Source organism: Nerophis lumbriciformis, linkage group LG14, assembly GCF_033978685.3.
Source record: "Nerophis lumbriciformis linkage group LG14, RoL_Nlum_v2.1, whole genome shotgun sequence".
Taxonomy (NCBI): domain Eukaryota; kingdom Metazoa; phylum Chordata; class Actinopteri; order Syngnathiformes; family Syngnathidae; genus Nerophis; species Nerophis lumbriciformis.
The window spans coordinates 28,442,347-28,456,493 of record NC_084561.2 but is presented as its reverse complement, the minus strand read 5'-3'; the positions used below and the strand labels follow the sequence as shown (position 1 = coordinate 28,456,493).

General features: G+C 39.6%; 1 protein-coding gene across 2 annotated transcripts in view; it reads left to right on the top strand.

Moving 5' to 3' along the window:
* The window catches only part of LOC133616842 (uncharacterized), a 271,957-nt gene that overhangs the window by 33,457 nt on the left and 224,353 nt on the right, over positions 1 to 14,147 (top strand). For both annotated transcript variants that reach the window (XR_012050812.1, XM_061976458.2), the window contains exon 2: positions 486 to 556. Coding sequence is in view for 1 of the 2 variants with exons in the window: in XM_061976458.2 (XP_061832442.2) it covers positions 486 to 556 (71 nt within the window). In the remaining variant the exon portion in view is untranslated. The remainder of the gene's footprint in view (positions 1 to 485; positions 557 to 14,147) is intronic.

Here is a 14,147-nt window from a genome sequence, read left to right as displayed (position 1 = left end):
GCTCTTTTGGAGCAAGAAGGCAATATTGTTTTATAATTATCTGCGCCATGCCTCCATGGTTTGATTTCACATTTTGGGGACCTATGCAGATCCCAAATATGCAAAAACAAAATAATGCTAAGATAATAAATTAAGCTCAAATATGTGTTAAAATTACAGTGGAAAGAATACAGAAATATGAGTAAATGTGTCTCTTTACTACGCACTCTTCCTAATGTGTTCAGAAATGCTCATTAGAAGTATCTTTTAGAATCTTTATGTGAAATCTGAGCTGTTAAAGATAGAAAAATATGAAATATTCTTGAAAGTGATTATATGATATTAGGGGTTTGTCTTGCAATTTGTCACACAAGATGCCAATTATTTACTTACCTTACGCACATGTTTGTACTGCATAGCTTTTGGTCCGACTACAAAAATACCTGCAAGGACGCTAAGCAAACCACTCAAACACTAATTTGTGTTTTCCTGTCTGTCCCCTTTAGGTGGAACTTTCTTCTGCTCCTGTCAGTATGCTCCGCAGTACACTCTGGAGACGACGACTATCTAGCACAAGGTACATAGCAGAACTAGGTTTCTTAATAATAAGATCCCAGGAAGACAAGGAATAGCTAAACATGCTACACTACACACCGTAGGTAGATAGGCTGACCGCTAATCGCAAGCTAGAGCTAGTGAATGTAAACAAAGTCGGGAAATTGATACTAATATCAGCAGTAACGGAACCAAGTAGTATAATATCAGGTTGATACCACAGTGGTTAGATTGGTATATTTTACTCTCAAAAAATATTTTGTTGTTTTTGTTATTGTTTAGGAAATTAGTCCGTAAATACAGGAGGGCTTTAAGGGCAATAACTAAAGAATTTAAAGGCCTACTGAAATGTGATTTTCTTATTTAAACGGGGATAGCAGGTCCATTCTATGTGTCATACTTGATAATTTTGCGATATTGCCATCATTTTGCTGAAAGGATTTAGTAGAGAACATTGACGATAAAGTTTGCAACTTTTGGTCGCTGATAAAAAAGCCTTGCCTGTACCGGAAGTAGCAGACGATATGCGTGTGACGTCACAGGTTGTGGAGCTCCTCACATCCGCACATTGTTTACAATCATGGCCACCAGCAGCGAGATCGATTTGGATCGAGAAAGCGACGATTCCCCCATTAGGATGAAAGATTCGTGGATGAGGAAAGTGAGAGTGAAGGACTAGAGGGCAGTGGGAGCGATTCAGATAGGGAAGATGCTGTGAGAGGCGGGTGGGACCTGATATTCAGCTGGGAATGACTAAAACAGTAAATAAACACAAGCCATATATATACTCTATTACCCACAACACAACCAGGCTTAGATTTAATATGCCACAAATCAATCCCGCATAACAAACACCTCCCCCTCCCGTCCATATAACCCGCCAATACAACTCAAACACCTGCACAACACACTCAATCCCACAGCAAAAAGTACCGTTCACCTCCCCAAAGTTCATACAGCACATATATTTCCCCAAAGTCCCCAAAGTTACGTACGTGACATGCACATAGCGGCACGCACGGAAGGGCAAGCGATCAAATGTTTGGAAGCCGCAGCTGCATGCGTACTCACGGTACCGTGTCTGCGTAACCAACTCAAAGTCCTCCTGGTAAGAGTCTCTGTTGTCCCAGTTCTCCACAGGCCAATGGTAAAGCTTGACTGTCATCTTTCGGGAATGTAAACAATGAAACACCGGCTGTGTTATCCGGCACACCAGTCAGGGGGTGCATTCTACGGCGGGGGTGCGTTATCCGGCACAACACCTGCCGCAATACACTGCTTCCCACCTACAGCTTTCTTCTTTGCTGTCTCCATTGTTCATTGAACAAATTGCAAAAGATTCACCAACACAGATGTCCAGAATACTGTGGAATTGTGCGATGAAAACAGACGACTTAATAGCTGGCCACCATGCTGTCCCAAAATGTCCTCTACAATCCGTGACGTCACGCGCAGGCGTCATCATACCGAGATGTTTTCAGCAGGATATTTCGCGCGAAATTTAAAATTACACTTTAGTAAGCTAACCCGGCCGTATTGGCATGTGTTGCAATGTTAAGATTTCATCATTGATATATAAACTATCAGACTGCGTGGTTGGTAGTAGTGGGTTTCAGTAGGCCTTTAAATCAGAGCCAATGGTAGATCATACTTAAACAAATTGATTGATCGTTCTGTGTTTTTGTCCAATTAGAATTGTGATCAAAATGTTTCGCATTCGCTGATCTTGAAAATTTTAGGTATCAGTGTCAGCATTGGTATGACCAATAACTCCCCTTTGTATTGGATCGATACCCAAATGTGTAGTATTGGCCAAAATTAATGTAAAGCTACCAACCAACAGAAGAACAAATGATTGTTACATCTTAGCAGAAGTGTAGATGGAACTATGTTAGAACAGAAAGTAACCAGATATTAAGAGTAAATCAACAAGAAGATTAATCATAATTTTGAGAAAATATTATTACCGGAATTGATGTAATATTTAACTGCATATGTCAGCAGCCCTTTGTGACCCATTTTAAAATTGTTCTATTGTCATTTACAGATACCAAATAATATGTCAAATCTATATCTTATCGCAGGAGGCTGCAATATATATTGTGATGTAGATTTTAAGCAATATTGTCTATCTCTAGTGCTGCATCATGTTCCATATATAGCAAAACACCACAGGTTGGATCATGTAGTTGTGCAGTAAATGAGTGTCTCCATAGAGACAGCCAATAGTACACGCACAAATCTTATACGCCGTCTGCACCACTTTTCAATCAATCAATCAATGTTTATTTATATAGCCCTAAATCACAAGTGTCTCAAAGGGCTGCACAAGCCACAACGACATCCTCTGTTCAGAGCCCACATAAGGGCAAGGAAAAACTCACAACCCAGTGGGATGTCAATGTGAATGACTATGAGAAACCTTGGAGAGGACCCCAGATGTGGGTGACCCCCCACCCCTCTAGGGGAGACCGGATGCAATGGACATCGAGTGGGTCTAGTATAATATTGTGAAAGTCCAGTCCATAGTGGATCTAACATAATCGAGAGAGTCCAACTTTTGCACTTGTTATAAATTGTATAGTTGATCACCTGCAACACGCCCACTAATGGTACACACAACTGCCAGGAAGTCACAGCTGTGCTCGGGTGAGCGCGACTTATTGGACTGCGGTCCGTTTTTTTAAAAATCCCCAAAACTTCCATACTGCTGAGGTGACTTTTCCTGTTTTATCGACAATTTCTTCGCTCTCTGCAGTACTCATTTTTAGTTTCTCTTTTCGCTCGATGCAAATAATCAATCGCGAGACAACAAGATGTCGCAACCAAACGTGATGTTCGATACTCTTACCTAATTGGCTGTTAGCGTGTCACTCCCACTGTTTAGTGATCACTTCCTGCGTTGCCCAGCTACCAGAGAGCGGGTGCTTTTGTTCATGCAACCAACCTTGGTTCACAACTTCCGGTTTCTTCTGACATATAAGAAAACAAATGTACAAACATTGTTTTATTGATCGCATTTTTTGTTGGTATCAATTACATGTCTATCACAATATATATTGATATCGTTTTATCGCCACTCAGTAAATCAGGCCCTATATGTTCCGGTGCCTTCATTCCGCACTCCATCCAGCTGTATAATCACTCGCCATACAGCAATAGATGATATCTGTCTATTACCTGACTATGTAAGCTACCTCTCTTTGTTTATAATGTCTATTTTCTGCTGGATCTACCCTCTATTTTATGCTGCCCTTTTTATTTTATTTATTTTTTATTTTTTTGCTGCAGCTGTTACTGATACTGTAATATTGTACATGGTAATTGGGATTTGTTATATATTGTATATATTATATACAAATATAATATACAAACCCCGTTTCCATATGAGTTGGGAAATTGTGTTAGATGTAAATATAAACGGAATACAATGATTTGCAAATCATTTTCAACCCATATTCAGTTGAATATGCTACAAAGACAACATATTTGATGTTCAAACTGATCAACTTTTTTTTTTGCAAATAATCATTAACTTTAGAATTTGATGCCAGCAACACGTGACAAAGAAGTTGGGAAAGGTGGCAATAAATACTGATAAAGTTGAGGAATGCTCTTTAAACACTTATTTGGAACATCCCACAGGTGTGCAGGCTAATTGGGAACAGGTGGGTGCCATGATTGGGTATAAAAACAACTTCCCAAAAAATGCTCAGTCTTTCACAAGAAAGGATGGGGCGAGGTACACCCCTTTGTCCACAACTGCGTGAGCAAATAGTCAAACAGTTTAAGAACTACGTTTCTCAAAGTGTAATTGCAAGAAATTTAGGGATTTCAACATCTACGGTCCATAATATCATCAAAAGGTTCAGAGAATTTGGAGATATCACTCCACGTAAGCGGCATGGCCGGAAACCAACATTGAATGACCATGACCTTCGATCCGTCAGATGGCACTGTATCAAAAACCGACATCAATCTCTAAAGGAAGTCTAAGTCTAAGTCTAGTATAAAGGATATCACCACATGGGCTCAGGAACACTTCAGAAAACCACTGTCACTAAATACAGTTGGTCGCTACATCTGTAAATGCAAGTTAAAGCTCTATTATGCAAAGCCAAAGCCATTTATCAACAACATCCAGAAACGCCGCCAGCTTCTCTGGGCCCGAGATCATCTAAGATGGACTTATGCAAAGTGGAAAAGTGTTCTGTGGTCTGACGAGTCCACATTTCAAATAGTTTTTGGAAATATTCCACATCGTGTCATCCGGACCAAAGGGGAAGCGAACCATCCAGACTGTTATCGACGCAAAGTTCAAAAGCCAGCATCTGTGATGGTATGGGGTTGCATTAGTGTCCAAGGCATGGGTAACTTACACATCTGTGAAGGCACCATTAATGCTGAAAGGTACATAGAGGTTTTGGAACAACATATGCTGCCATATAAGCGCCGTCTTTTTCATGGACGTCCCTGCTTATTCCAGCAAAACAATGCCAAGCCACACTCAGCACGTGTTACAACAGCGTGGCTTCGTAAAAAAAGAGTGCGGGTACTTTCCTGGCCCGCCTGCAGTCCAGACCTGTCTCCCATCGAAAATGTGTGGCGCAGCGTAAAATACGACAGCGGAGACCCCGGACTGTTGAACGACTGAAGCTCTACATAAAAGAATGGGAAAGAATTCCACTTTCAAAGCTTCAACAATTAGTTTCCTCAGTTCCCAATCGTTTATTGAGTGTTGTTAAAAGAAAAGGTGATGTAACACAGTGGTGAACATGCTCTTTCCCAACTACTTTGGCACGTGTTGCAGCCATGAAATTCTAAGTTAATTATTATTTGAAAAAAAAAAAAAAAAGTTTATGAGTTTGAACATCAAATATCTTGTCTTTGTAGTGCATTCAATTGAATATGGGTTGAAAAGGTTTTGCAAATCATTGTATTCCATTTATTTTTACATCTAACACAATTTCCCAACTCATATGGAAACGGGGTTTGTAATATAATACTACAATATATACAGAATATATTATATACTGTATATATAATATGTAAATATTACATATACTGTATTTTTCGGATTATAAATCGCTCCAGAGTATAAATCGCACCGGCCGAAAATGCATAATAAAGAAGGAAAAATCATATATAAGTCGCACTAGAGTATAAGTCGCATTTTTTGGGGAAATTTTTCGCCAGTCCCTTACAAGTTTCTCGCTTACTCCAAACTTTCTTTCTGCTGCTCGATTGCCATTTTCTGCTGCATATTTCACTACTTCCAGCTTTTAACCTGCAGTATATGATTTCCTTTTTGGTGCCATTTTTTATTCAGCCCTTCTCAGTTTTTATAAGTTACGGCCAATGTTGAAATGATCAACTTACACCTTAATATTTATTACTTCCTATACTGTGTATACTGTATATACTGTTATACTTTTGATATTGCACTGGTACTGTATGTGACTACTGTACTTTTACTTGTACTGATACTTCTACCATAACTACTGGGACTTATTGTCTTGTAATTAATGTACATCAGAGCTACACAAATTGTTGTATTTTTTGTATTTAGTGTATTAGATTCAGTAACTAGTGTTTGGATCCCACTGTACGCAATATCTGAAGAGCATGGAAAAAAGCATTTCACTGTGGTGTATTCTGCATGTGACGAATAAAACCCTTGAACTTTGAATTTTCATAGGTACGGAAGTAGTAGCAGGTAGCATCTTTTTTTTCCACAATGCACTTCTGCCATGACCTGCCCCCGCCAAATTGTTATAGGTTGACGTGTGTGTGTGTGTGTGTGTGACGATTGCTGATATACGTCTAGTCTCTTACGTGAATGAGATAAATAATATTTTTTGATATTTTACGGTAATGTGTTAATAATTTCACACATAAGTCGCACCCCCGGCCAAACTATGAAAAAAACTGCGATTTATAATCCGAAAAATACGGTATGTTATATTTTATATTGATACTATGGTACATTTTTTGTCTACTTAATACCTGCATTATCCTTTCCATCCTTACCCTTTCTAGCCTTTGAAACTGAGCTACTGTGTGGAACAATTTCCCTTGTGGATCAATGAAGGTTGTATAAGTCTAAGTCTAAGTCTAAGTGCTCTTCCTCATTTTTTATTTTTATTTTACAAGACTGATTTTAATCTGATAAGGGGAAATTGACTTTACACTCTTCTGTACATACTGTTCCACACTACATAGAAAACCAGGTCACACACATGCAACAGAGAAAGACATCCAAATAGTTACTGCACAACTAATCTGGTGGGTATTGCCTTGCTCAAGAGCACATTGGCAGTAGTCAGGAAGCAGACTTGCATTTCTCCAACATTAGTAGGCAAAAGGACTTGAACTGTGAACCTCTATGCCTGAAGTCCAAGTCCTTGAGAATTTTAGATTCTTTTTTTAAATTTTTCCGCTCTTCTTTTTCCTCTATTCCTCCCTCAACATGTCTCCTCTTGTACCTCATGCGCTAGAATGCACATAGAAGCAAACCGACATAACATCTCAATTTTTGCGGTCTCAAACCTCACCTGTCTTTCTTTTTTCTTCTCGGTGCACATCCCAATTCTGTCATCTGGAGTCCTTTAGGGAAAGGCTCTAAATATGTCAAATGTGGTCCTAATGTTCAAGTGCATACTAAGAGGACCACTCTGGGAAAGTAGTGCTATCAATCAAACGGAGATGAAGACAAAATGTAAAGTATGCAGGTTTGCCTCATCTGGTCAGGTTGCACTGGAACACATTTGTCTGGTTCTGTGACACGGCGTTAAGCACGTGAGGTCACGTGATGGGCTATCATGTGAAAGACTGCCGTACAGAAGGCACTGTTGACATTTTCACTCATATCCAAATGAGCCGTGACAATGTGTACATTCAAGCATCGAGAACATGTTTTAGAATTTCAAAAAAGGACTAATGAGTTTTTAAAAGCATATTGTTAAAGTTAAAGTCCCAACGATTGTCACACACACACACACTGGGTGTGGTGAAATGTTTCCTCTTCATTTGACCCATCTCCATGTTCACCACCTGGGAGGTGAGGGGAGCAGTGAGCAGTAGCGTGCGCCATGCTCGGGAATCATTTGGTGATTTAACCCCCAATTCCAACCCTTGATGCTGAGTGCCAAGCAGGGACGCAATGGGTCCCATTTTTTTTTTTTGTCTTTGGTATGAACTCACGACCTCCCAGTCTCAGGGCGGACACTCTAACCACAAGGCCACTGAGCTGGTATTGTAGGTATTCTTGGCCAAAATTAAGCATTTGTACGCACAAAAATGGCCAATTGAAGTAAAAATATCAATTCTACAGTAGTATTGGCCTATAGCTGCGACCAAACCAACCAGACTGCGTTCTTCATTATTGTGGCACCTGATTGGCTCAGCATTAGAAACGTTGCTGTATTGGATTGAAGTAGTGGAAATGTAAAATCTCATAATAATAATACAAACCCCGTTTCCATATGAGTTGGGAAATTGTGTTAGATGTAAATATAAACGGAGTACAATGATTTGCAAATCATTTTCAACCCATATTCAGTTGAATATGCTACAAAGACAACATATTTGATGTTCAAACTAATGCTTATTTTTTGCAAATAAGCATTAACTTTAGAATTTGATGCCAGCAACACGTGACAAAGAAGTTGGGAAAGGTGGCAATAAATACTGATAAAGTTGAGGAATGCTCATCAAACACTTATTTGGAACATCCCACAGGTGAACAGGCAAATTGGGAACAGGTGGGTGCCATGATTGGGTATAAAAGTAGATTCCATGAAATGCTCAGTCATTCACAAACAAGGATGGGGTGAGGGTCACCACTTTGTCAACAAATGCGTGAGCAAATTGTTGAACAGTTTAAAAAAAACCTTTCTCAACCAGCTATTGCAAGGAATTTAGGGATTTCACCATCTACGGTCCGTAGTATCATCAAAGGGTTCAGAGAATCTGGAGAAATCACTGCACGTAAGCAGCTAAGCCCATGACCTTCGATCCCTCAGGCTGTACTGCATCAACAAGCGACATCAGTGTGTAAAGGATATCACCACATGGGCTCAGGAACACTTCAGAAACCCACTGTCAGTAACTACAGTTGGTCGCTACATCTGTAAGTGCAAGTTAAAACTCTCCTATGCAAGGCGAAAACCGTTTATCAACAACACCCAGAAACGCCGTCGGCTTCGCTGGGCCTGAGCTCATCTAAGATGGACTGATACAAAGTGGAAAAGTGTTCTGTGGTCTGACGAGTCCACATTTCAAATTGTTTTTGGAAACTGTGGACGTCGTGTCCTCCGGACCAAAGAGGAAAAGAACCATCCGGATTGTTACAGGCGCAAAGTTGAAAAGCCAGCATCTGTGATGGTATGGGGGTGTATCAGTGCCCAAGACATGGGTAACTTACACATCTGTGAAGGCGCCATGTACATACAGGTTTTGGAGCAACATATGTTGCCATCCAAGCAACGTTACCATGGACGCCCCTGCTTATTTCAGCAAGACAATGCCAAGCCACGTGTTACATCAACGTGGCTTCAAAAGACTGCTGGTACTAGACTGGCCTGCCTGTAGTCCAGACCTGTCTCCCATTAAAAATGTGTGGCGCATTATGAAGCCTAAAATACCACAACGGAGACCCCCAGACTGTTGAACAACTTAAGCTGTACATCAAGCAAGAATGGGAAAGAATTCCACCTGAGAAGCTTAAAAAATGTGTCTCCTTAGTTCCCAAACGTTTACTGAGCGTTGTTAAAAGGAAAGGCCATGTAACACAGTGGTGAACATGTGAACATGCCCTTTCCCAACTACTTTGGCACGTGTTGCAGCCATGAAATTCTAAGTTAATTATTATTTGCAAAAAAAAAATAAAGTGTATGAGTTTTGAACATCAAATATCTTGACTTTGTAGTGCATTCAATTGAATATGGGTTGAAAAGGATTTGTAAATAATTGCATTCCGTTTATATTTACATCCAACACAATTTCCCAACTCATATGGAAACGGGGTTTGTAATAATAATAATATTGATAGCATTATAAATAGCTTTTGTATTTTCTAGCTATGAAAATATTCAATTTATTAATTCAATTTATAATTATTAATTGGGGCGGTATAGCTTGGTTTGTAGAGTGGCCGTGCCAGCAACTTGAGGGTTGCAGGTTCGATCCCTGCTTCCGCCATCCTAGTCACTGCCATTGTGTCCTTGGGCAAGACACTTTACCCACCTGCTCCCAGTGCCACCCACACTGGTTTAAATGTAACTTAGATATTGGGTTTCACTATGTAAAAGCACTTTGAGTCACTAGAGAAAAGCGCTATATAAATATAATTCACAAATTCACTAATCAAAAATTCCTTCTTTGAAAAAATGGACTTAGTACGGTGAGGCCACGAACCAATTATCATAATTAAACACTTCTTCTCAGCACTCTCCATTTTTGTTGCAATGGTTGGAAAACAAAGCGAAATTTTGAAACGATATACATCAAATTTGATAACTACATAAAATTGCAACAGCTATATTGGTTGGGAATAAAACACAATTGCTTTTAACTCTTGCACCCCAGTTTGAGGCATGGCAAAAGTGTTAAGAATGTTTTTTCGCTTCAATGAACAGTGCGGTGAAGTAAGTAAACAAGTTCTTGAAATAGATATATTGCTCTCTTGAAGAGGAACTGCACTTTTTTTTGGAATTTTGCCTATCTTTCACAATCAATATGAAAGACCTGACGATGGATGTATTTTTCTTTAATGCATTCTAACTCGTAAATAAACTTAAATAAAAGTCTGCTTACAGTTGAGCCAATAGGAGGTCCTCTATTCCGCCCATAAAACCCAATAAAAAAAACATCCAAAAAGCGCCAACAATACTCCATTTACATTTCATGACATGAATATTAACCAAGTATTAGTGATATTGTTATTATAAGCGCTAACGCAGACAAACTATTTATAGCGGTGCCGCGATTACTCGCGTGTGTGCGCCAATTAGGGTTGTACTAATATAGTATTGCGGTACTAATGAATCAAAAATGGTACTATACTCTGTTTGAAAAGTACCGGTTCGCCATATTTTTTTTTTACAGGCATGACGGCGCGTCGTCGTCACGTCGTGACGTTGCTGGTTTTACGAGCAGAGGAGCATGTTTGGCAGCACACAATCACAGAGTACTTACAAGTGTAGACAGAAAAGGGAGAATGGAGGCATTTTGGCTTGAACAATAAAGATAAAGGTGAAGTTATAACACTGAAACGCCCTCAGGAAGAGGTGCTTTAAAACATGGCTAGCTAGCCAGCGGCTAATGTCCATCCCCAATCGACAGTGCTTTAGCTACTTCTAAATCACAAATCCTTACCTCCATGGCGACAAATGAAGTGAGTTTTTTAGAAGTACCATTCCTGCAGGACGAGGAATAGCTAAACTTGTTTCACTACACACCGTAGGAGGATATGATAGCTAAACGGCGTCACAATGTAAACAAATGCCATGGGTGGTTCTACACCTGGCATCCACTATAAGTATACCAAGTACAAGAGCATATCTAGTTGATACTACTATGATTACATCAATGTTTTTTATCGTCACAAAATCTATTTATATTATAATCATAAACTCAGGAAATACGTCCCTGGACACATGATAACTTAAGTTAGGACCAATGTATGAACCTGTAACCACTTGGTATCGGATCAATACCTTAATGTGTGGTATCATCCAAAACTAATGTAAAGTATCCAAACAACAGAAGAAAAGGTGTTTATTACTTTTCAACAGAAGTGTTAATAGAACATGTTGAAACGGAAAATAACCAGATATTAACAGTAAATGAACAAGTATATTAATAATCAGTTTTTACAGCTTGTCCTTTATAATTTTGACAAAATAATAAAATGGGGAATGACACAATATGTTACTGCATACATCAGCAGACACATTAGGAGCCTTTGTTTGCTTACTTACTACTAAAAGACAAGTTGTCTTGTATGTTCACTATTTTATTTAAGGACAAAATTGTCCTTCGATTGCAAAAAGAAACATGTTTAATGTACCCTAACATTTTTTGTTACAATAAAGTCAATAATGCCATTTTTTTGGGTCCCCTTTATTTAGAAAAGTATCAAAGTATCGAAATACATTTTGGTACTGGTACCAAAATATTGGTATCGAGACAACCCTAGTGCCAATGTTTACATCATCGAGTGTTTCCTCGCTTCCTTTGCTCGTGAAAGTTTATTCTAGATCATAAATCATGCATTTCACCTGGATAGTAGAAGGATGAGGACGTATTCCAACAAGTTGGTACACTTTGACAGTACGACGCGGGATTATGAGTGATTTTTTATCTAAAATGTGACTATATGAACATCCGAGTAGTCGGCATCCTAATGACAGCAAACCTTGTACAGTAAGTGAAGTTTTATTATGTTTGTTGGCTCTCATAAAGTATTTAGAATGTATGAAAAAAAGAAAAACATGTGTTCTTGTCAATACATAAGGATTGGGAATGGTAGGCAAAATGCCAAAAAGTGCAGTTCCGCTTTAAATTGGTTATTGGTTTATTTCTGGGTGACCGAATCAGCCCCCAAAATCTTGATCATGTAAAGCAGGGCCATTCAACTGCCTCCCCAGAAATGACACTGTTTAGTTCAGTTCAGTTCAAAACTTGAAAAAGACTTGAACATTTTTGCAGCAAATTCCTAAAAACAATATAGAGTGCTCCCGTTGTATAGAAGAACTTAGACCTCTGTAAACACATTTGGAGATCCTTGCATTGACATGTGAACCTCATAAATGTCAGAGTCCACTAACAGGGCTGGATTTGTAACTCTGATTAAAGAAATAAACTGAAAACAAATACACTACAGAGGATACTGGTTCTCAAATTAAGAATATTAGTGAAGGCAGAAGTGTGTTCCATGGACCCTAGCTTTTTGGAAATGTGGCCTCTCAAACCATTTAGTTGAATAACCCAGTAGAGTTTGACTGGATATGCATGTTTCAAACATTTTGTTGTTCTTGTACTGAATGAAAAAGGCTGATCTGCAAAAAAGAAGCGAGTATGTCACATGTTTATAACTCAATTATGTATACCCCAAGTAGTTTTCAAAATATGCTTGTGCATAAGACTAGTAGGACCAACAGTTGGTGCCCATACACAAGGTATTCACCTCACATGTATTTTTCAGTGTTGTCAGCTGCTTGAAAATGAATTCAGATTGAGAAAAACATTCATCCATCCATCCATTTTCTACTGCTTGTCCCTCACAGGGGCGTGGGGGTGCTGGAGCCTATTCCAGCTGCAACAAATACATACAAATTCATGCTTTAACTGTCAGTCCCATTTAGAGTAAATACCTCTGCTCGATCAATCAGGGAGAGTGAGGCTTGCATAAGGTGTGGTGTGTCAGAAACAGATTGTCATTTATTTCTGTCAACTGAACATCCCTCCTTTTTAACGTTTTTCTGTTGACCCATAAATATTTGTAATATTACTACCTGTAGCCAGCTGGTTTAAAGGATGACGAGTTAAATGGAGTTGTCACTCCCATGAAATATGCCGTAACCCTAAACTTGAAGGATGAAATGTAGATTTATTCTCTGTTTGTGTCCAGTAACAGCTTGTAAATGTGATTTTACAGTCTTCTGGTGAAAAACCGTGAACAGATGAAAGTACCTTGTACAGTTCAATGTTACTTACTTAGACTTAGTTCCCCTCCATTTGTTTTCGGTCACTGGCGACCCTTCTTGCTCCATGCCAGCTGACTCCCATCTCTCTCAGTTCTTCCTTGGCTGTTTGTCTCCACGTCTTCTTTGGCCGTCCTCTCTTCCTCTTTCCCCCTTCTGGCACCCAGTCCATTGCCACACTTGCCCGTCTCTCTCTTGGCAGTCGGAGTACGTGTCCAGCCATTCTCCTTCTCACGTCAGAGACTATGTCAGACAATGGTGCTACCCCTGCCCTTCTCATCACCTCTTCATTGGTGATGTGGTCTCTCCATGAGATCCTCAAGATGTATCTGAGGCACCGTCGGTGGAAGACATCCGGCTTGTTCGTAATGCTTGATGTCTTCATCCACGTCTCACAAGCATAGGTCACTGTAGGGATGACCACTGACATATAGAGGCGCAGCTTTGTGGACGTACTAATAGATTTTGATGACCAGATGTTCCGGAGGCGTTGGAAGACTCCTGCAGCTTTTCCGATTCTGGTCTGAACATCCTTTTCTGCGTTTCCAGTGTTTGAGATGTTGCTTCCAAGATGCGTGAAGTTCTCAACGTACTCTATGCCTTGTTCGTCTACAGTGAGCAGTGGAACGTTTTGGTCTTGTGCGACGGTCATGGCCTTGGTCTTCTCTTGGCTTATACGTAGGCCGACTTTTTCCCCTTGCTCATGCAGATTGTTGGTCAATTTTTGGAGCGCAGCGTAAGAATGGCTAGGCAGAGCCAAGTCGTCCGTTCAATGTTAAACTCCAGTATATGTGGCTCTTTTGTTTAGAGCTGCTGCTATCGTTTAGTAATCGAGTAATCTATATTAGTATATTACTATATTAGTTTGTATGATTGAACAAATAATCGTTGCAGGCCGCATTCTTT